The 24,355-nt window shown below is 42.4% G+C and overlaps 1 protein-coding gene across 1 annotated transcript in view; it reads right to left on the reverse strand.

The window, feature by feature from the left end:
- The window catches only part of LOC124777852 (dehydrogenase/reductase SDR family member 11-like), a 40,446-nt gene that overhangs the window by 5,995 nt on the left and 10,096 nt on the right, over positions 1 to 24,355 (reverse strand). The window contains exons 3-5 of the mRNA XM_047253389.1: positions 23,459 to 23,588; positions 16,726 to 16,855; positions 7,095 to 7,241 (exon numbers count right to left, since the gene is read on the reverse strand). Of these exons, the coding sequence (XP_047109345.1) occupies positions 7,095 to 7,241; positions 16,726 to 16,855; positions 23,459 to 23,588 (407 nt within the window). The remainder of the gene's footprint in view (positions 1 to 7,094; positions 7,242 to 16,725; positions 16,856 to 23,458; positions 23,589 to 24,355) is intronic.

Below are 24,355 nucleotides of genomic sequence, written 5' to 3' on the forward strand. Positions count from 1 at the left end.
CAATTGTGTTCCCTGATTGCGTCTTCAGTACTCGCCTTCCAGGTGATTACGCAAGCTCCATTAGATACTGAAGGCACTCGAGCATATGTTGCGTCTTCTGCTCCGATGCTCTTAGTGTCCTACGATCCCAGCAGCACATGCGCAGAGCTGAGAAGCTGGTGCATCTAATACATGACCAACTGTACTTCGTTCAGTGACGCGGGAGGCAGGTATCATTCTAATGGTTTCAGGGGCCTGTGGAAATTCGGGGAAAAGAACAGGTAGATCAAGCCGCCAAGGGGGCATGTAGGGAAAATGATGTGACACAACAGGCTGTTACGTCGGAGGTCCAGGCGGTTGTGGGGGGGGGGGGGGAGGTAGGGGTGAGAGGAAGAGTGTCTGGCAGTGAGAGACTTCGGTTTGTGAAGCCAACTACCCCTCCGTGGCATACTTCAGCCCAGTCAGTATGGCGGGGTGACATGTCCCTGACCCGTTTCCGAGAAGAGCACTGTCCTTTTAACACATGACTTCAGACTCCGGCAAGGGAACGCACCAATCTGTTGTTCTCGTGTTGTCAAATCACTATGCGCCATATTTTCACTGAATGCATTTTATATTGTGATGAGATTGTAGAGAAGATTTTCGGTGGGTATCAGCCTTCTGCTTTAGCTGAAGCCAAGTATTGTGAAGGTTTTAAAGATATATCAAGTGTCTGGACTCCAGCCCAAGCTTTTAGGTTGAAGATTATAGTGTGCTGCAGAGTGGCTGGCTCATGCTTTTTATTTTAGTCATCAGATTACTCTGTGCTGTATTCTTTTAATTCATTCCCCTGTTTTTGTTTTGTTCTTGTATTACGTTTTCAATCCGACAACAAGCTCGGTTTTCGGAGTTTTGTCTGTGCTTGTGTGTGTGTGTGTGTGTGTGTGTGTGTGTGTGTGTGTATGTGTGAGAGTGTGCGCGCGCGCGTTTGTGTGTGTGTGTGTGTGTGTGTGTGTGTGTGTGTATGTGTTTGAGCGTGTGCTTGCATGTTCTTAGGGGTCATTTCTATTTTTTCTTATAGTTTAATCTTTGTTTACCGTTTACCCAGACTCCGTTCCATGAAAGAGAACATATGTCATAACAACTAAATTTGTTCCATAGATTAGGATATGGCAATGCACAAATTATTAGGATTACGAAACGGTACATGTACTCTGACCGCCAGAATTCAGTACAAAATGAAGCAACCATGTGCTGCACAGGAAACCCCTAGGCGTCGTAGCAGGGGATCAAACACGGCCTGTATAAGGTGCTCTAGAACACATTGCCAGGCGGTTTGTAGGCGCGTCCACAAAGCATCAGCGGTGGTTGCAGCAGGACCAGCACAAACAAGCTGCTGACAGATCGTATCTCAAATATGTTCGAAGAGCGAGATGTCAGGAAAATGTGAAGGCCAGAGAAGCAGTGCTTCTCGTCGTTCATCGAAAAAGGCTTGCACGTTTCTTTCATGTGTGGCTGGGTGTTGTCCTGTTGAAATATGGCATTTGGAGCATCCTGTAGAAGGGTCAGTGTCTCGGGATCTAAAATCTTCCTGATGAAACGATTGCTGTTGAGATTGTCCTGAGTACATCGGAGTTGTAATCACGTGCTATAGCCGATGGTTGCCCAAGTCATGACGCATACCGTCTGCTTGCTGTACCTCTTAGTAATGCAGTCTGCACAGTTGCATTCACAACGGTAGTGTCTAGCAGGTACGCATCCTATTGCAGTCCTAAGCACAGGAGTTTTGTGGTCAGAGGAATTCGACACTAAGGTATACGTGCCACTTGCCCAGCACCTAGCAACGGCGTCGTAAGTTCGTTGCAAACGTGTCCACACCTGTTGCAGTGTTCCAACATTGTGTCAACGCTGTGGATGAATCTTTTCTGTCGGCTACGGTTAGGCGGACTAGATGTCGGTCATCCTGTGCTGTGGTCATACTGTATGGTCCGTTGTCCACTTGTCACTGTGTACGACCCCTCTTCTATCCATTGCCTCACACATGCATCACATGAGCCACTATGGCACGAAACAACAGACCCGTTTCCTGGATACTACTCATTCTGCTCCATTCGAACTCATCCACATGCCCTTATTGCTCCCTTTGACATGTCGAAGCGTACCGGCACACCCTCTGAGTTTCTCCTGAGGGATTCGTTAAAGACAACGCTTATCTACCACCATTCACGCAGAACCTGGAAGAACTGAAGAAGGTGATCCGTACTGCCATAAAATCAGTGTCGAAGGACATGCTTGCCCAAGTATGGAATTTGAGTATCGATTTGATAGTGTTCCTGATAAATATATGCATTCAAAATACGTATATTCTTCTTGAAACACCCTGTAGTTGTCTGTGTATATCATTTCATAGGAGTATGTACTCTCTCCATCCTACTGTTTGAAGAAGGTTTATCACTGTGCATATCATATTGCACCACATGGTATGCAACGGTTTGAATATTGTTTGGCAATTTTATTTAAAAAATAGAAATCTAGAGCTTTAAAAATGGCTGCGTTTTCAGCGAAAATTAAAACAATGCAGCCCTCGATGGCGAAAACGAAGTCTTTTTGACCTAGGTTTCGGCCACTTCTAAGAGTGCCTTCATCAGAAGCAAAACATTTAAAACTGGCATGTCACGTATAAAATAAATATGAAGCGATACCGCTTTCCCCATGAACCATGGACCTTGCCGTTGGTGGGAAGGCTTGCGTGCTTCAACGATACAGATAGCCGTACCGTAGGTGCAACCACAACGGAGGGGTATCTGTTGAGAGGCCAGACAAACGTGTGGTTCCTGAAGAGGGGCAGCAACCTTTTCAGTAGTTGCAGGGGCAACAGTCTGGGTGATTGACTGATCTGGCCTTGTAACATTAACCAAAACAGCCTTGCTGTATTGGTACTGCGAACGGCTGAAAGCAAGGGGAAACTACAGCCGTAATTTTTCCCGAGGGCATGCAGCTTTACTGTATGGTTAAACGATGATGGCGTTCTCTTGGGTAAAATATTCCGGAGGTAAAATAGTCCCCCATTCGGATCTCCGGGCGGGGACTACTCAAGAGGACGTCGTTATCAGGAGAAAGAAAACTGGCATTCCACGAATCGGAGCGTGGAATGGCAGATCCCTTAATCGGGCAGGTAGGTTAGAACATTTAAAAAAAGAGATGGATAGGTTAAAGTTAGATATAGTGGGATTTAGTGAAGTTCGGTGGCAGGAGGAACGAGACTTTCGGTCAGGTGAATAGAGGGTTATAAATACAAAATCAAGTAGGGGTAATGCAGGAGTACGTTTTATAATGAATAAAAAAATAGGGGTGCGGGTAAGCTACTACAAACAGCACGTGAACGTATTATAGTGGCCAAGATAGACACGAAGCCCATGCCTACTACAGTAGTACAAGTTTATATGCCAACCAGCTCTGCAGATGACGAAGAAATTGAAGAAAGGTATGATGAGATAAAAGAAATTATTCAGGTAGTGAAGGGAGACGAAAATTTAATAGTCATGGGTGACTGGAATTCGACAGTAGGAAAAGAGAGAGAAGGGAACATAGTAGGTGAATATGGATTGGGGCTAAGAACTGAAAGAGGAAGCCGTCTGTTAGAATTTTGCACAGAGAATAACTTAATCATAGCTAACACTTGGTTCAAGAATCATAAAAGAAGGTTGTATACATGGAAGAATCCTGGAGATACTAAAAGGTATCAGATAGATTATATAATAGTAAGACAGAGATTTAGGAACCAGGTTTTAAATTGTAGGACATTTCCAGGGGCAGATGTGGACTCTGACCACATTCTATTGGTTATGAACTGTAGATTAAAATTGAAGAAATTGCAAAAAGGTGGGAATTTAAGGAGATGGGACCTGGATAAACTGACTAAACCAGAGGTTGTACAGAGTTTCAGGGACGGCATAAGGGAACAATTGACAGGAATGGGGGAAAGAAATACAGTAGAAGACGAATGGGTAGTGAAGGCAGCAGAAGATCAAGTAGGTAAAAAGACGAGGGCTAGTAGAAATCCTTGGGTAACAGAAGAAATATTGAATTTAATTGATGAAAGGAGAAAATATAAAAATGCAGTAAATGAAGCAGGCAAAAAGGAATACAAACGTCCCAAAAATGAGATCGACAGGAAGTGCAAAATGGCTAAGCAGGGATGGCTAGAGGACAAATGTAAGGATGTAGAGGTTTATCTCACTAGGGGTAAGATAGATACTGCCTACAGGAAAATTAAAGAGACCTTTGGAGATAAGAGAACCACTTGTATGAACATCAAGAGCTCAGATGAAAACCCAGTTCTAAGCAAAGAAGGGAAAGCAGAAAGGTGGAAGGAGTATATAGAGGGCCTATACAAGGGCGATGTACTTGAGGACAATATTATGGAAATGGAAGAGGATGTTGATGAAAATGAAATGGGAGATACGATACTGCGTGAAGAGTTTCACAGAGCACTGAAAGACCTGAGTCGAAACAAGACCCCGGGAGTAGACAACATTCCATTAGAACTACTGACGGCCTTGGGAGAGCCAGTCCTGACAAAACTCTACCATCTGGTGAGCAAGATGTACGCGACAGGCGAAATACCCTCAGACTTCAAGAAGAATATAATAATTCCAATCCCAAAGAAATCAGGTGTTGACAGATGTGAAAATTACCGAACTATCAGTTTAATAAGTCACAGCTGCAAAATACTAACGCGAATTATTTACAGACGAATGGAAAAACTGGTAGAAGCCGACGTCGGGAAAGATCAGTTTGGATTCCGTAGAAATGTTGGAACACGTGAGGCAATACTGATCCTACGACTTATCTTAGAAGAAAGATTAAGGAAAGGCAAACCTACGTTTCTAGCATTTGTAGACTTAGAGAAAGCTTTTAACAATGTTGACTGGAAAACTCTCAAATTCTAAAGGTGGCAGGGGTAAAATACAGGGAGCGAAAGGCTATTTACAATTTGTACAGAAACCAGATGGCAGTTATAAGTGTCGAGGGGCATGAAAGGGAAGCAGTGTTTGGGAAGGGAGTGAGACAGGGCAGGTAGCCTCTCCCCGATGTTATTCAATCTGTATATTGAGCAAGCAGTAAAGGAAACAAAAGAAAAATTTGGAGCAGGTATTAAAATCCAGGGAGAAGAAATAAAAACTTTGAAGTTCGCCGATGACATTGTAATTCTGTCAGAGACAGAAAAGGACTTGGAAGAGCATTTGAACGGAATGGACAGTGTCTTGAAAGGAGGATATAAGATGGACATCAACAAAAGCAAAACGAGGTTAATGGAATGTAGTCGAATTAAGTCGCGTGATGCTGAGGGAACTAGATTAGGAAATGAGACACATAAAGTAGTAAAGGAGTTTTGCTATTTGGGGAGCAAAATAACTGATGATGGTCGAAGTAGAGAGGATATAAAATGTAGACTGGCAATGGCAAGGAAACCGTTTCTGAAGAAGAGAAATTTGTTAACATCGAGTATAGATTTAAGTCTCAGGAAGTCGTTTCTGAAAGTATTTGTATGGAGTGTAGCCATGTATGGAAGTAAAACATGGACGATAAATAGTTTGGAGAAGAAGAGAATAGAAGCTTTCGAAATTTGGTGCTACAGAAGAATGTTGAAGATTAGGTGGGTAGATCACATAACTAATGAGGAGGTATTGAATAGGATTGGGGAGAAGAGAAATTTGTGGCACAACTTGACTAGAAGAAGGGATCGGTTGGTAGGACATGTTCTGAGGCATCAAGGGATCACCAATTTAGTATTAGAGGGCAGCGTGGAGGGTAAAAATCGTAGAGGGAGACCAAGAGATGAATACACTAAGCAGATTCAGAAGGATGTAGGTTGCAGTAGGTACTGGGAGATGAAGGAGCTTGCACAGGATCGATTAGCATGGAGAGCTGCATCAAACCAGTCTCAGGACTGAAGACCACAACAACAACACCGCTTTAGTCACAAAATATTAAAGTAGAAAACATAGAGGCAAGCCGCCAAGGGCTGCACCACATGTCAAGCTGCGGTAGCATCGGACTGATGCGCCTGCGTTAGCAATTGCAGGCAGGTAAACATTATACCAAAAGTGCCATCTGGTAGTCGCAAGTACAAACCGGCTACTTAACATTCGAAATATAGACAGTTGAAATATGTAATACATGAAGTAAGAGGCAATATTTTATGTGATAGCATCAGATATGGTAACAATTTGTCTACATGAGAGCTTAGAAGTACAGTTTAATAGCTGAAAAACGCCATTAGAGAATTAGAAAAGGAACTGAATAACTCAGCGAATAGAAAAGCGGTATAACATGAAATGTGGTTAACATAAACCATTTAATGAACAAACAGTTATGAATCGACTTCGAAGAAAGATTTCGGTAACTGCATGAGGGAACATGAAATCAAATAACAAGTAACGGCTTTATACCGTTGACGAAGCTTTTATTACGTAATTGTAGCTGCTCATTAAGAAGGAGGGCATCATTTCGAGAAAGATGTTTAAACATCAGAGGTTAGCATACGAGTAACATTGGAATAACGTCTTCTGGGTACATAGTTCTGGTTATACGTAGACCTTTTATAGAGTGGGAGGTAAATTTTGACTAAATTTCATAGTGGAGAACTTACACGGTTAACTTCGTGCTGGGAGCAGCAAGCGCAGGGATAAATATACAGAGCAGACAAAAGACTAGTATATGGCAAACACTTTGAGAAGACGTTGGGTGTAACAGTTAGAGCTGGGAAGATTTGCAGAGGACAGGAAAAAACAGAGTACAGATTAAACTGATTCAAAGACTGGCTATTTATAAGGATTCCTTCCTGGTTTGTAGGTTCGATTTGCTACTAGATACAACAGTCAGCTGTCGAAGAGAGTGCGCAAGCCTTCCTACAGGCGTGAAAAAGTACTGGTCAGTACGCTGAATCATTTGTCGATAACCCAGGAAGTTCGTTTTAAGCACATGTATTTCGAACAAATTATGTTGAATTCAAAATAATAGAAATAAGGGAAATTAGATTGGATCAAGATATTCGGGAAATAGCGGCGCAAATAAAATGGAACACATTGCAAGCTCTGATAAAATTTTGGAATTAATCAGTGCGGGCTTACCTGGAGTCGCGGATCCTGAGACAGCATGCAGATGACGATCTCCGCTACGTCCTCCGACTCATGGAGGGGTATCAGCTTCAACATCTCCGGATTGAATTGTTTGAAGTTTGAGGCGAACTCCGTTTTGACAGGTCCCGGAGAAATTTCCTGTTGTCATAAAGCAAGAGCGTTAATATGTAAGATGCATATCTCCATGATAAGAGCCAGCCGGGATGGCCGAGCGGTTTTAGACGCTACAGTCTGGAGCCATGTGACCGCTACGGTCGGAGGTTCGAATCCTGCCTCGGGGCATGGATGTGTGTGATGTCCTTAGATTAGTTAGGTTTAAGTTGTTCTAAGTTCACGGAGACTGATGACCTCAGAAGTTAAGTCCCATAGTGCTCAGAGCCATTTGAACCTGATAAGACACACACACACACACACATATATATATATATATATATATATATATATATATATATATATATATATATATATATACGAGGGTTATTCCAAAAGTAAGGTCCGATTGATTGCCAAATTGAAACCACAGTGAACATCAGAAATGTTTTACTGGTAACAATTAGCTACACCTTTCAGCTACTTCTCTACGTAGTCGCCGTTCTGACTTAGACTTTTGTCATAGCGTTGTACCAACTTTTCAATAGCCTCATCATAGAAGGCAGCCGCCAGTGCTTTCCGCCAATTCTCCACGCTGGCCTACACCTCGTTGTCTGTGTCAAAATGTTGTCTTCAAAGACAGCGGTTCATGTGACCAGAGATGGAAATCAGGGGGAGACAATTGCGGACTGTATTGTGGGTAATCTAACATTTCCATTTGAAAACGATGCAGGAGCATCTTCATTGCCCCTGCAGAATGCGGCTGAGAATTGTGAAGACGAAACAGCACGACAGTTATGTAATGTTGGCTGCATAGCTTCAGGCGAAATTTCTCACCAGGCCCTCGTACTTGGCGGCAGACACTATTTTCTAGACATCTTTACGCACTCACTGCGAGCTCAGAAATGAGAAGAGCGACGTGATGCTAACTGGGGTTGTACTAGAGACACTACCCAACACATCTGTGCAAAGCTTTATCGGATTTTCATAGTCGTTTCCATTTCGCGACCGATCGGACCTTACTTTTGGAATAACCCTCGTATATATATATATATATATATATATATATATATATATATATATATATATATATATTCCTCTATCTAGAATAACGAAACATAGATATCCATTTAAGAAAGCTCCAGTCACAAGCTGCACGGCAAAATGTCTGAAGATAGAAATTCTTTTATGTAGCTATCTCAAATTTTTTGGCCCACATTGAAACAGGCTATAGTGGGTCCACAACCGATTATATTCAGATAGGGAACCAGAAATGGATATTTATTGTGTTATAGACAAACTCAGCGTACAGTGCATAACAACAATGGAGCTCATAGTAATGTTCAGAACTACTACCGCCAGTCTGAGCGCATGTACTGCAATAGCGCATGCTGTTCTACCCAACTCTCACAGAGATCCCGCGTCTCTGTTGTAGACAGGAACAGGCAGCGTGTGATAAACGTCATACGCTCCTGACCACAAAAAAGACGTACTGTACATAACTTAGCTAATAGCACGTGTCTCATGTGACGTCCGTATGCATCGCATCGGTGCATTAATTTGTGCCACACGCACACCATTATCCCTGGTGTCACTTGTCTGTTGCATCAGACAGTTTGGGATGTGTCCGAGGTAAGGTCTGTTACTGTGTACAGTGCATGACGCGAGGTCAAAGATGGAACATTACTCGCTACGAGAATTGGCAGGCATGTAGTTAATGTGCGGTGCGGCATGATGTAGTACCCGAAGAGCAGCACGAATGTACAGAGAAAGCTTTCCCAACAGGCGTCATTCTAACTGGAAGACGCTTATCTCCGTGGATGCCAATTTACAAGGGACGAGGTCATTCACGCCATAGAGAGCCAGCCATGGTTTCCGTCAAAGACGTGTTCGAACACCAGACATTGAGGAGATGGTGTAGGATCGTGTGGCTGACCACCCAGCAATAAGCGCCCGTCAACTTGCCCATTAAACTCACACTTCGAATGAAACAGTGTGAAGAGTACTAGTGAAACAGGTATTACGCCCCTTATCATAAAGAATGTGTGGAAATACTGGGAACGACGGAATCTGAGTACCGATCCACTTATGTCAACGGATTATCCAACGCATTGCTGTAGTGCCGAACTTCATACAGTTTTTTGTTCACGGACGAGGTTCATTCAGCCACAGCAGCCATATCTAGAGTGAAAACAATCCCAACGTCACTCACAACGGTGACCTGCAGCAACGATCCTCTGTCAACGTATATGCAGGTATTGTCCATGATCATCCAGTAGCACCTTATTTGCTGTCTCCCCGTTTGACTGGTCCAGTTCACCTCGAGTTCCTGAGAGATGTACTACCACATTTCTTGCAGGCTGTACTTGGGGTCCGCGGAAGGATGTCGTTCCAACACGACGATGCACCAGCCTATTTCGATGATAATGTCCGCGATCACCTGAACAACACGTTCCCTCATTTTTGAATCGCAAGCTGGGGTTCCTGTCCGATGGCCAGCCCGATAGCCGGATCTCACACTTCTAGACTTTTTCCTGTGGGGTTACGTCAAGATGTTGGTGGATGAAACCCGCGTAGAAACGGTGAAGACCTGCTTACTACGGCCGAGTTTCCTGTCTCCTGGTACAACTGACACCAACGATCTTTGAGAGAGTGCAACAGAACGTCAAGCGCCATTTCCATGGATGAATCGAGATTGGCGGTCGTCACTTTGAACAATTATTACGAGCTATGTTGCTGTTATACAGTGTACGCTGTGAACGTCTACAACCCCATAAATATGCATTTCTGACCTTTGGTTCCCTACGTCATTGGTTATGGACCCAATATCACCTGCTTCAATAGAACCCAAGAGGTTTGAGACACCCTGTATGCACTTGCCTGAGAAAATAATGAGTTCACCTTCAGGTACTGTTTTTAAGTTATCGCTCCTAATTGTTTGACTTAGTCGTCAGTCTCTTCTCGTTACTGAGCTATTCTACTGGTTACTAAATTTCTTCTACATTCAGCACCTTCGATAATCGAAATTAAATATTGTACTTTTTTTGTGAATCAGCGTTTCCGTTCCACTTCGACGATTTAGTTCACTATAACTGAATGCTTTAAACATTTTTCACCCTCTCGTCAACTTTAAACATTCTAAGTATATCCAGTTCTCCCCTCAGTTTGTCGACTGTCAATTTATAATTTCTGTACGATTTATTGCTGGAGACGCATAGTGAAAGATAAATCCCATTAAGGTACCATTCTATGAACCGAAGTGTTGAATGTAGAACAATGATTGATGTAAGAATGGTATTATAGTTTGTGTTACTGATCCAAATGTAAGCACGTCTTCATCTTTTTTCAATAAGGTGTAGTTATTTAATTTGGCCTCCAACACAGGTTGTCTCGACTTCAAATGTTAAGCAGAGATTTACGAAATCGCAGTGTAGCTGAGGCAGTCCAGACAAACACAGTTACCGCATTTGGTGGTCAGCGGAAATAGTGTGATCAGTAACGGCCTTCTGCAAATAATGAGTATTTATCATCAGAGAAACTAATGTTTATGAGAATTAAAAGGTAATGCTACAGTTTACAATAGCTGTTCATTGATTTTCAAGGGTGTTACATGATCAGGAAATGGCCTTAAAGAGGTGTTCCGGTCAGGAAGCATAGTCAGACGAAATCCTATGACAGAGATTTTGCTGCTTCCACATTTATAGACGCAACATCTCTGTATTTCATGCTTCTACATTTCATATTGTTGGCTCATCTTATTTTGTGTAACCTTCTATAGCACCACCTTTCAAGTCATCGATTATTTTGTTATTTTGTTTATGGTCTATGTTTCAGTTACATATAGTTCTGCACTTAAAACATGGACTTCGCACTTCTACCATAATTTATTAACAATATTTGAAACAATACCTATGTTTTGTTGCAGAGAGCTTTCTTTCGTTGCGCCAATTCACGCCGGTCCACAGAAATTTTGAACAGAACTGAGCGCTGGACGGTATTCGAATCCGTATGGGCAATATTCTCACCGACTTGAGACGTGGCAGTAATAATTCTCTATCCACACTCATTTCAGAACATAATATTATGTAATCCATTAAGATTGGGGAAAGCATAAATTATTCTATGGTAGATTGTATAGTATGCTGCAGGAAATAGGCAGTTTAGTGATGTAATCTGCATTTAAACCTAACTTTTTGTTTGATTACTAAAGAATTTTCAGTCGAGTAGAAGATCAGAATTCAGAAAAGTGTAGGGCAAGTATGGCTGGCCATTGTTAAGCAACGAGATGATGAACGCCAGCGTTAGGAGCAAGGCCGCTAAACTGTCATGGTGAGAGGCAAAAGTGGCGTCTAGATTGTTACAGAAGGCTGGTACCTGCAGCGAAACTAAAACATAAGAAGCACCCTTTGCCCCTTAGTCCCTCTCGCTGAAATGGGGAGACACTATATATCCTCGTCAGGCAAAATACTGTTTGAATAAGAAATATGCATGGGAAAATTCTCTCAATAGTTGCTCCGTGTGAGTATAAGCGTTAGTTACCGTTGGAGCTAACAAGAGTATATTAATTACAGTTGTTATGAAGAGATACATGACTGATGTCACAGGTGGAGAAAAGTTTCAAATAGGGGAAGGATCCCATTATTTGAGGCTTATCATGATGGGGATTGGCTGAGAACATATCACACCACTGAAGGTGGTCCAACATCAGTAGCACAGTACGTTGAATTTGTAGTTTGCCTGATGTTGAAAAGTAAAACCGCGTACAGTCACGTAGAAAGTTTCTTTGATTGGTGCACAAAAGCTGTATTTTGAGTGGTCGAAATGGCTACAGACTTAGATGGGATTAGCTCAGATGATCAAAGCTTATTCCACTCTACTACATCATGACTTCCCACTGCGCTGGTAAGCAGCGCTGTACTCACTATCTTTATGTGTATATTCTTTGTTGTACATAGTCAGGAATGGTCGTAAGAGGGTACTCCGGTATGTATTCAAGATGATGAAAATACTGCTGCAGAGTTGCCTAGTGTGAGATCGGTAGCTCATGTTATAATAGAATCAGCTGCTCTCGAGCTGAGTAAATCAGCAACTACTTATACTACTGACATTCCCATAATGGAAGAATGAATAGTGGAGAGACTGTCTTCTGATGTGAAAACTGATGGGTAATATGTTTTGATCTTGTCAGTAATGGGTTAGCAGTTACAGATTAGAAGTGGATGCTTTCAATGATGATAATTGAGAAATTACGATGCCACTTCATTAATTAACGATTCAGCTGAATTCTCTACGTTGAAATCGGAAGCGAAACACGACACTGAAAACAGTTTGCCAACTGCGGAGTACAACACGAGGAACATGTAAACTCAGAATTTAATGCTATTATTTCTAATTTCAATTAAGACGTTAATTCAGTGATAAATTGTGCAAAGCATATGCACAAGGATCTAAGACTAAAATCAAGAGCAAGTTGGAACTGAATGAAAATGATTGTCCCATTTTCACTGAAGAGCCAGAGGTAAAGCAAGTAACACGCAGTGAAAATGTGTGTAAAAAGTTATCTAGTATAAGCGCTAACATTATAAAAGAGAAGTTTACTAGGTTTAGTAACTACTCGTATATAATCGAGACGAATCGTATGCTGGACACTGAGTGCAAAGCGCACGTCGTATGGAAGTGTACAGCTGTCACGTGATAGTGGTTTGGATGAAAAATGGGTTAAAACTCCCCAAGAAACTCAACGTATTTTGTCACAGACGATACAGCATTCATTGGTTGCCTTGGCAGAAGCTACATGTATTAGATGTCATAAGCACAATCTATTTGATTCACAGGGGACAACGCAGCCAAAACTGTTTACACAGGTGTTTATGAGTGCGTTACTGATATCTTGGCCAGTGCAGGAACAATCTTGTTTCATAGTGGGACATCTAAAAGGCAATGCAGATCGGGGAAAAGTGAAATTTTGCATACCTGCACTTATCTTAAACAAGTTTGTAAAAAATTTCTGTATAAATGTTGCCCTGGGCGCTTTCAGTAGCAATTGTTACTTGAATCTTGGAATGATAAAAAATATCATTCGATCCATGGCACAATGAAAGGTTGTTGTGAACATCAGCGGAAGAAGCTTAAGTACAATAAAGTGGGAATAGACACTGAGGTGTTTGAGGCTGGTATCAAGATAATATTACCTTTCTACATCTATTGCGAGTTAATGTCAACACTCTGAGATAATTATGACAAGTATGTCACATTCTGGAAATAGGTACATTACTGCCCATTAAAATTGCTACACCAAGAAGAAATGCAGATGATAAACGGGTATTCACTGGACAAACATACTAGAACTGACATGTGATTACATTTTCAAGCAATTTGGGCCGCAATAATGGCCTTGATACGCCTGGGCATTGAGTCAAACAGAGCTTGGATGGCGTGTACAGGTACAGCTCCCCATGCAGCTTCAACACGGTACCACAGTTCATCAAGAGCAGAGATTGGCGTATTGTGACAAACCTATTTCTAGGCCACCATTGACCAGACGTTTTCAGATGATAAGAGATCTGGAGAATGTGCTGGCCAGGGCAGCAGTCGAACGTTTTCTGTATCCAGAAAGGCCCGTACAGGACCTGCGATATGCGGTCGTGCATTATCCTGCTGAAATGTAAAGTTTCGCAGGCATCGAATGAAGGGTAGGGCCACGGGTCGTAACACAACTGAAATGTAACGTCCGCTGTTCAAAGTGCCGTCAATGCGAACAAGAGGTGACCGAGATGTGTAACCAATGGCACCCCAAACCATGACGCCGGGTGATTCGCCAGTATGGCGATGACGAATACACGCTTCCAATTTACGTTCACCGCGATGTCTCCAAACACGGACGCGACCATCATGATGCTGTAAACAGAACCTGGATTTATCCGAAAAAATGTCGGTTTGCCGTTCGTGCACCCAGGTTCGTCGTTGAGTACACCACCGCGATCGCTCCTGTCTGTGATGCAGCGTCAATGGTAACCGAAGCCATGGTCTCCGAGCTGATAGTCCGTGCTGCTGCAAACGTCGTCGAACTGTTCGTGCAGATGGTTGTTGTCTTGCAAAAGTCCCCACCTATTAACTCAGGGATCGAGACGTGGCTGCACGATCCCTTACAGTCATGCGGATAATGTGCCTGTCATCTCGACTGCTAGTGATACGAGGCCGTTGGGACCCAGCACGGCGTTCCGTATTACCCTCCTGAACCCACCGATTCCATAATCTGCTAACAGTCATTGTATCTCGACCAACGCGAGCAGCAATTTCGCGATACGGTAAACCGCAGTCGCGATAAGATACAATCCGACCTTTATCAAAATCGGTAACTTGATGGCACGAATTTCTCCTTAGACGAGGCATCACAACAACGTTTCACCAGGCAACGCCGGTCATCTGCTGTTTGTGTATGAGAAATCGGTTGGAAACTTTCCTCATGTCAGCACGTTGTAGGTGTCGCTACCGGTGCGAACCTTGTGTGAATGCTCTGAAAAGATAATCATTTGCATATCACAGCATCTTCTTCCTGTCGTTTAAATTTCACGTCTGTAGCACGACATCTTCGTGGTGTAGCAATTTTAATTGCCAATAGTGTAGAATGTTTGCATGGACATGACAGTGGCAGCAAGAACTTTTTACAAAGGCATCTTTTGTGTAGCCATGGTAGGCATCTAAACTCAGGTGGTGCACAAAGTAATGAGAACCGTGGACTAGGGAACCGTGGCATCCCACCTGAGTAGTTAAACTAAACAGTATGGGATCGACTAGAGACAACAGATTTTGATATCTGAAAATTTATTTTAAAGTTAAAAGACGAAGAAAATTCATTTAAAGAGAAAGAAAAGTAAGAGCGGAATGGAGACGTCATGTTTAACTTTGAAGTATGCAATGCTGTTTAATGAATCAGAACAAGGTGCAGTAGGACAGGAGTCGAATGACAGAACATTTGGTTGGCACATATGTGATATCTGGGACCCAAAAAATAATTTAGAAGATGATGCTGTCTTCAAAGCGCCCATGGGAGGTAGTTAGCAGCTTAACAATGTACAACAATGGAAATGTACGTACGTGTCAGATGACGAAAGAGATTCGTATTCCATAGGAAATCCGAATGCAAACTGCCTTTGAGGGTAGATGATGTTGCTACTTTTCTTTTAGACACACATAAAGAGTGGTGCGAGGCACAGCGTTTATATGACATATGTCTTGACAGGCAGCTGAAACAGTTTCAGTGTTTACCTTCGATGCGAGCGCAAAGTGGAAGTTCTTCTGATAACAAGGATTTTGATTATAGAATCGTTATTGAAGATTTGTTGGACGAAGATGGTCGTATGTGAAGTATAAGTCATATCAGTGCTACTGAACACGCAAGAATACGTGCTGTTGATTCCGAAATCCGAAGTGACAGTAGTCTGGAAATCTCTACGGTAGTGCAAGAGTATTTTGAGGCTTTTACAAATAAAGAAGGAATATCTGTATTGCTTGTGTTGGTCGTGAAAGTTTTTGGAGCAGCAGGAAAACCATGCAGCACTATTAATAATGAGGTACTGCTGTCTTTGAAATTTACTGGCGTTGAGCCGGCCACGGTGACCGAGCGGTTCTAGGCGCTTCAGTCCGGAACCGCGCGACTGCTACGGTCGCAGGTTCGAATCCTGCCTCGGGCATGGATGTGTGTGAAGTCCTTAAGTTAGTTAGGTTTAAGTAGTTCTAAGTTCTAGGGGACTTATGACCTCAGGTGTTGAGTCCCATAGTGCCCAGAGGCATTTTTGAATGGCATTGAGATGGAGCACTATGAAGAGGAATAATTACATTCCTCTTCGTAGTGTTGATATGATAGTGAGTACTGAGTTCCTGATCTATTATTTCTATGAGCTGATTTTGATGTATTCAAATTTTCAAGTTCAATAAATGTGAAACTCTCCTCATAATGTCATTTGTAAATAGTGAAGACAAGAATTAAGATAGCTCACAAATCGATAACACCTCGCAGCTTGATGAAGGACCAGAGCTAAGTGTGATTAATTTAGAGTGATTAATTTCATGACGAGTAAATATAAGTAGTCATCTAACTGACGAACAGGAACAAATTAGGGCAGAGATAGGCTAAAGAATTCATGCTATAGACATGTTTTCATAGCAACAAAAACCGACTTTAAAGGAAGTGCTGGAAAATTGTGAAGTATTTTTCGGTCTCACACGGAGTAGTTAAAAACATTTGGTGGTGTTTGGCGACCAATCCACCTGACAAGTCAGAAACGTATCCAGTAACCTTCGCGCAAAGAGACGCTGTACAGAAGGAAATAAATAAGGTAGAATGAGGTACTATCATTGAACGTGCTTGAAATGAGTGTATCAACCACACTGCTTGGCGTTTCAGAAGAATTCTGAAGCCTGTTACAGCGTAATTCCCTAGCCTCATACTTTTATTGTGAAAAAATGTAGCTACATTACTCAACAATTACGGCAAATGTTCAGTATCGTCAGTGTGTCAATGATGACTTACGCCAACGCGTATCTTGCTCTTCTTCTTAGCGAGGTCCTTCCGCAGTCCGTCGAGCAGCGTCTTGACCATGTGCTTGCTGGCAATATACATTGCGATGTTGCCGGCGGGAGGCGACATGTGGCCCAGATCACTGTGGACAGACAAAACACTGTAGACATCCTTCATATGTTTTGTGGTAGCACTACACAGCCATTGCAGGGTGCCGAAATACTTCGGGTCTTATCCCTCATATACAGGGTGTTACAAAAAGGTACGGCCAAACTTTCAGGAAACATTCCTCACACACAAATAAAGGAAAGATGTTATGTGGACATGTACCCGGAAACGCTTAATTTCCATGTTAGAGGTCATTTTAGTTTCGTCAGTATGTACTGTACTTCCTCGATTCACCGCCAGTTGGCCCAATTGAAAGAAGGTAATGTTGACTTCGGTGCTTGTGTTGACATGCGACTCATTGCTCTACAGTACTAGCATCAAGCACATCAGAACGTAGCATCAACAGGTTAGTGTTCATCACGAACGTAGTTTTGCAGTCAGTGCAATGTTTACAAATGCGGAGTTGGCAGATGCCCATTTGATGTATGGATTAGCACGGGGCAATGGCCGTGGCGCGGTACGTTTGTATCGAGACAGATGTCCAGAACGAAGGTGTCCCGACAGGAAGACGTTCGAAGCAATTGATCGGCGTCTTAGGGAGCACGGAACATTCCAGCCTATGACTCGCGACTGGGGAAGACATAGAACGACGAGGACACCTGCAATGGACGAGGCAATTCTTCGTGTAGTTGACGATAACCCTAATGTCAGAGAAGTTGCTGCTGTACAAGGTAACGTTGACCACGTCACTGTATGGAGAGTGCTACGGGAGAACCAGTTGTTTCCGTACCATGTACAGCGTGTGCAGGCACTATCAGCAGCTGATTGGCCTCCACGGGTACACTTCTGCGAATGGTTCATCCAACAATGTGTCAATCCTTATTTCAGTGCTAATGTTCTCTTTACGGATGAGGCTTCGTTCCAACGTGATCAAATTGTAAATTTTCACAATCAACATGTGTGGGCTGACGAGAATCCGCACGCAATTGTGAAATCACGTCATCAACACAGATTTTCTGTGAACGTTTGGGCAAGCATTGTTGGTGTTCTTCCACCCACGCTCAATGGAGCACGTTATCATGATTTCATACGGGATACTCTACCTGTGCTGCTAGAACATGTGCCTTTAAAAGTACGACACAACATGTGGTTCATGCACGATGGAGCTCCTGCACATTTCAATCGAAGTTTTCGTACGCTTCTCAACAACAGATTCGGTGACCGATGGATTGGTAGAGGCGGACCAATTCCATGGCCTCCACGCTCTCCTGACCTCAGCACTCTTGACTTTCATTTGAAAGCGTTTCCGGACACATGTCCACATAACATATTTTCTTTGTTTGTGTGTGAGGAATGTATCCTGAAAGTTTGGCCGTACCTTTTTGTAACACCCTGTATATAAGGGTAGTCAGAAGTGGCTCTGAGCACTATGGAACTTAGCATTTGAAGTCATCAGTCCCTTAGAACTTAGAACTACTTAAACCTAACTAAGTATTTCACACACATCCATGCCCGAGGCAGGATTCGAACCTGAGATCGTAGCGGTCGCGCGTTTCCAGACTGAAGCGCCTAGAACCGCTCGGCTACATAGGCCGGCGGTAGTCAGAAGTGCCGGTTGGAAAAAAAGTAAGGAGACTGCTTATTATTTCGAAAGTAATCGGAATAACTGTTAATACATTTATCCCATTGTGAGACTACACTTTCAGTGCTTTCATGGAAAAATGTTCGTGGTCGCCTACGGAACCATGATGGTACCAAAGCGTGCACCCCTTCCTCCGAAGCGACTCGACGGCCACTAATGTCTTTCTTCGGGACTCTAAAATCATGGAAATCGAATCGGGAGAGTAGGGTCTGTATGCAGGATAATTAAGGGCTTTCCAGAAAAACTTCTGCAGCGTAGTCGAAACAAGCTTGGCAGCATGCCGTACGTCAACAGTCCTGGGCGTTGCACTTTAATTTTTGCAGTGTGTCCACATACTGCTATTCTTAAATTGTGGCTCTTTCTCGGAGTTTGCGTGCTTGTAGTTTCAACTACACTGCAGAAGTTTCGCTGCTAAGCCATTTACACATCCCACATACTGTCTCTCTCTCTCCCCATATGTGTTCCATATTTTTGGAGCCCTGAAGAAAGACATTCGTAGCCGTCGATTTGCTTCGGTGGAAGAGGTGCATGCCTGGGTACAATCATGGTTCCAGAGACAACCGCAAACATTTTTCCATGAAGGTACTGACCGTGTTGTCTCAGAATGGGCTAAATGTAGTAACAGTTACACACATTTCCCTTATTTGCTTAGTATTACCTTACCGTCTTCATATTCATATAAGTGCTTCCCTTTTCTCCGAAGATCTGTTTAATTTTATTTTATTTCTACTAGTCCAGCCATTGTTGCCTGGACATTTTGCACTTTCTGCTAATCTCCTTTTTTTAGGCATCTGTACTCACTTTTAGCTGGATCATTTGTTGCATTTTTGTATGTCCTCCTTTCGTCAGTTAATTTCAACATTTCGAGTGTTAACTAAAGATTTCTGCGTGGCCTTGTGTTATTGCCTCTTTCATCCAATACAGCCCTCACTATTTTATCTGTGATACGTACTCAGTCATCTCCTGTCGTATTCCTTTTCCCTTTTCAGTCAATCGCTTCTAAGGATCTTTTCGAAACTCTCAACAGCCTCTGGTTCTGTCAATTTATCCAAGTCCTATCTCCTTAATTTCCCAGCGTTCTGTAGTTTTATTTAGCCTTAATCTCCATTAATCCCCAATAAATCTGGTTAGAGTTCAGATCTGCCTTTGAATATGTTTTGCAATTTAAAATCTGGTTTTCAAGTGTGTGTGTTATCGTGACATAATCTGTTTGAAACATTCCGGTGTCATCCTGTCCGCCGGCCGGTGTGGCCGAGCGGTTCTAGGCGCTTCAGTCTGGAACCGCTCGACCCCTACGGTCGCAGGTTCGAATCCTGCCTCGGGCATGGATGTGTGTGATGTCTTTAGGTTAGTTAGGTATAAGTAGTTCTGAGTTCTAGGGGACTGATGACCTCAGATGTTAAGTCCCATAGTGCTCAGAGCCATTTGAACCATTTTTTTTTCATCCTGTCCTTCCTGCGTATACAGCTATTTTTGATAATTCTTAACCTAAATATTAACAATGATGAAACTATGTTCTGTGAAAAATTGTAGTATGTGGCTTCCCTCTTCGTTACTTTCCCCCTCCAAGTACATGTTCACCGTTCCTTCTTCTTCTCTTCCTTTTGGTTCTATAAAATTCAAGTTTTCCATCGCAATTAAATTTTCGTTGCTTTAATTTTCTAAATAATTTATTTTACTCCTGATACATCATTTCAATTTCATCATCTGCGAAGTTATCGGACAAATGTGTGGTACTGTAAAGCGTGTTGACTCCACGTCAAATCTTTTCCCTAAGATAATGCGTTCACTATGATGTTCGTATTAGCTTAACAATGTTCTTATTCATTGTTTGACCTACTTCTTAATTTTGTATGTTTAACCCTGTATTGACTTGAACAGAAATCCTTTTCTTCTTGCCGCCGCATTTCGTTAATACTCACTAAAGTTAGAGCTATCAATTTCTCTCTTTAAATTCTCTGGCGTGCCTTATCAGTGATAAGAGTCGCTGACAGCATTATTCTCTTGAGCGAAGGTGAAGAATTACACGACCTGTTGAATAGAATGAATAGTCTAATGACTACAGAATCTGGATTGAAAGCACACCGAATAAAAACAGAAGTAGCAGAATAGCGAGAAACTTAATATCTAAATCGGCGATCACGAAGTAGACAAGGTTAATGAATTTTGCTACCTTGGAAGCAAAATAACTCATAAATAACGAATCAAGGAGGACATAAAAAGCAAACGAGACAGGCAAAGAGGGCTTTCCTGACCAAAAGAAATCTACTAATATTAAACAGAGGCCTTAATTTGAGAAAGTAATATCTGACAAAAAGCGTTTGGAGCACAGCATTGTGTTGTCGTGAATCATGGACTATAGGAAAATCGGATCAGAAGAGAATCGATGCGGTAAAGATGTGATGCGGCAGAAGAATGTAGAAGGTTCAAGTGCGCGAATTCCCAAGGGACCACACTGCTGAGGTCATCGGTCCCTAGACTTACACACCACTTAAACTAACTTATACTAAGAATAACACACGAATCTGCGGCGTCAGGGGCCGCGCAATCCGTGACATGGCGCCTCTAACCACTCGGCCACTCCGCACGGCAAGAATGGAGAAAATTTGGTGCTCTCAGGAGACACGGAATGAGTTGGTTCTCTTCACAATCCGCGAAGAAGGAACACATGAAAAAAAAACTGGCAAGAAGAACGGCAGGATGATAGGACATGTGTTAAGACCATGGAATAACTTCCACGGTATTAAAGGGAGCTGTAGAAGGTACAAACAGTATAGGAAGACAGAGATTGGGATATATCCAAGAAATAAATGAGGGCATAGTGTATAATTGCTACTCTTTAGATGAAGAGGTTGGCGTAGGTGAGGTTGGGGAATTGTGACGGCCGCATAAAATGTGTCATAAGACAGAAAAAAATAGAAAAGAAAGGCGATGAAGGGATCTAATCTTTCACTCCTCGCCCGTAGACACTAGTTTGTGACCTGTTTTCGACAGCCTCCTTGTAGTCCCCGACCACTGCTGAGTGCGAGACTATTTTACCTCCGGAATATTTTAATCAAAGGCTGTAGACTTCATGAAGCCGTACAGTACAGCTCCACGTACGAGGAAAATGTAACGACTGTGGTTCCCCTTTGCTTTCAAACGTGTAGCATTAGAAACGTACTGAGACTATGTTTGTTAGTGTTTCAGGGCAGATATCTCAATCATCCAGACTGTTGCCCTTGAAACTACTGGAAAGGCTGCAGCGCTTCTTCAGGAAACACACGTTTGTCTGGCTTCTCCCCAGATCCCCTTCGTTACGGTGCACCTAGGAAGCGTTTATACATTACGTCTGTCTGGTTACTTCTTAAATGCCAGCCGTTGCAGTTGTTACGAAATGAATCCTAGTCAAAAGATATCTCTTCTTTGCATCAAATGTATCTTTTTTAGTCAGAAATGTACGTTTTAGTTACTTGTTTGTCACAGGTGAATGCTTGTACAATGTCTTCTGAAACATTCCATCATTTGTAAGGAAATGAGAAGAAGGGACAGAGCAGAGCAGTTAAGGGCTTAAAACACTATCACAAAGCATCTTCGATGCCACATAGTTTAGTGCTGCAGAGGAAAATGCATGATATTGCTGATGTATTCAGTAAATATTGTCACATGGCTGTCAATAAAACAACATATTTTTAAAAAATGAAACAATCATAGAAAAACAAAAAAATGCTTTTATAGATTTTTGAGAAATATTTCGAACCAGTTCATAAAAAAAATTATGAACAATAATGAGTGACAATGGCTATCCAACACACCTCATAAGGGCAATGTAAAGCTTACATCATGAAACAATTACAGTGATAAAATAACGTAATAGATGAGATAAAAATGAACCAAAGTGCGAGGCAGTGGTGTTCTCTCTCATTCAGTCTTTTATAGCATTTATGTTGACAATGTTCTTGAAAGTTGGAAATCACATAATTGTCCAGCAATTAAATTACATTAACACACTAATGTAAGTGCACGAGTATTTACAGATGACGATGTAAAAATACAAAATGTGTAGGTGACCTCCAGTTATCAGTACAATGCCTACACCAAATATATAAACAATACAGTTTTAAAATGTCACTAACAACACCAAAGTTACGGCGTTTAAATATAAATACACAGTGGTATGGTCTATGGTAGTAATTAACAGCTAAATAACTGAACCGGTGACACATTTTTAACATGCGTGCTGTGACTCGCTTTATGTTTATGATCATTATGTAGATGAAACACGAATTTGAAGCGATATGTCGAACAATAATCGGAACAACAAAACACGAAAAACACAAAAAAAAATTTTTTTTTTTAGTGTGGCAATACCTTTACTCTTGAAGGAAGTGACTGTTAAATAAAAAGAACACGACAGCAAAATACAAGCTGCCGATATGAGAGTGTTGAGAAGAGTGAAGGCCTGCTCAGAAAGAGATATGGTTAAAAATGAAAACGTTCGAACTGAGGTGTTTGCGATTTCTGTTAGTGAGGAAATAATTGAATACAGAGGTGATTGGTTGAAATTAGCTTGTAAACAGATTGAGAAACGTCAGACTACCCAAAGTCTGAATTACTACCTGTAAGGAAGGAAAGAGACTGGTCGACCAAGGAAACGATGGACATAAATGTGAAAATGTCGCAGAAATCAGATGTCCAGCCCCTGCGTGTAAGGGGATGACGAACGAGACACACTCTATGTAGAAATGGAAATGTGTGGTAAGAGCCTATGGGACCAAACTTCTGAGGTCATCGGTCCCTAAGCTTACGCGCTACTTAATCTAACTTAAACCAACTTACGCTAAGGACAACACACACACACCCATGCCCGAGGGAGGACTCGAACCTCCGACGGAGGGGAGCCATGGAGTCCGTGACAAGACGCCTAAGACCGCGCGGCTACCCCGCCCGGCTGTGTGTAGACCACAATGAGACCAGTAAGGTAAACATCCTGCACTGTTAGACGTAGCTGCCTACCTGCTGATGTGGATAATGACGCCGTCGTCGATGCCCTTGGTCATCATGTCCTGCACGGCCTCCCTGGTACAGATGCTCAAGCCAAGCACATTTACGTCCAGAATACGCTTCCAGTCTTCTGTTTTACCAGCTGTTAAAAAATGTAGTTAGTGAGTGCTGAGTGTTTATAAAGCAACTGCAAAGCTTACACTAAAACATCTTAGAGAATCGACTTCAAAAGCGACCGTACTTTTACTTCGAAGAGGTCACAGTCAGTGAGCAGGTTAAAGAATCTTCCTGGCATTTGCAGCGACACTGATCAAGGATGGTCATTGGTCAAATTTACAACTGTCTGCTCGCGAGTGCCAATGTCACCAGCTCACTCTGCGGATGATCACTGAGACGTATTTCTCGGGAAACTCGAGGTTGTTCTCTATTTCCGTAATAAATCCCATAACGAGACAAACGATTCGATATTCTTCACTCTCCGAGCGGCGTTCAATGAATAGTTCAACACTTTTCTTCAGAAAGCGGGGTGGGTTTATTCAGGATTCCAATACATCATACTACTCGCCACTTTTTGGCTACAAAATCCTATTTTTCAACATTATCCCCGTTTATTGAGACGGTCTTACGCCACCTAACTGGAAGGGACTGTTTGCCGGCATGGTACCATTCTACTAGTTGAGGTGGGAGCCAGCATCTTACTGCATCAGTAATCGCCATCATCCACATATTGCTTTCCGCGGAGTGAGGAGTTGATTGTGCCAAACAGATGGAAGTCGGAAAGTGCAAGATCCAGGCAATAGGGTGGATGACCCCGAAGAACAGTCCAATGAAGTTTTGTGAGCTCTGAAACATCCCCTTAGAAAAATTTATAAATGACAGTGCTGGAAAACGTCTACGTTATTTGATTTT

This window comes from Schistocerca piceifrons, chromosome 2 (genome assembly GCF_021461385.2).
Source record: "Schistocerca piceifrons isolate TAMUIC-IGC-003096 chromosome 2, iqSchPice1.1, whole genome shotgun sequence".
Classification (NCBI taxonomy): Eukaryota; Metazoa; Arthropoda; class Insecta; order Orthoptera; family Acrididae; genus Schistocerca; species Schistocerca piceifrons.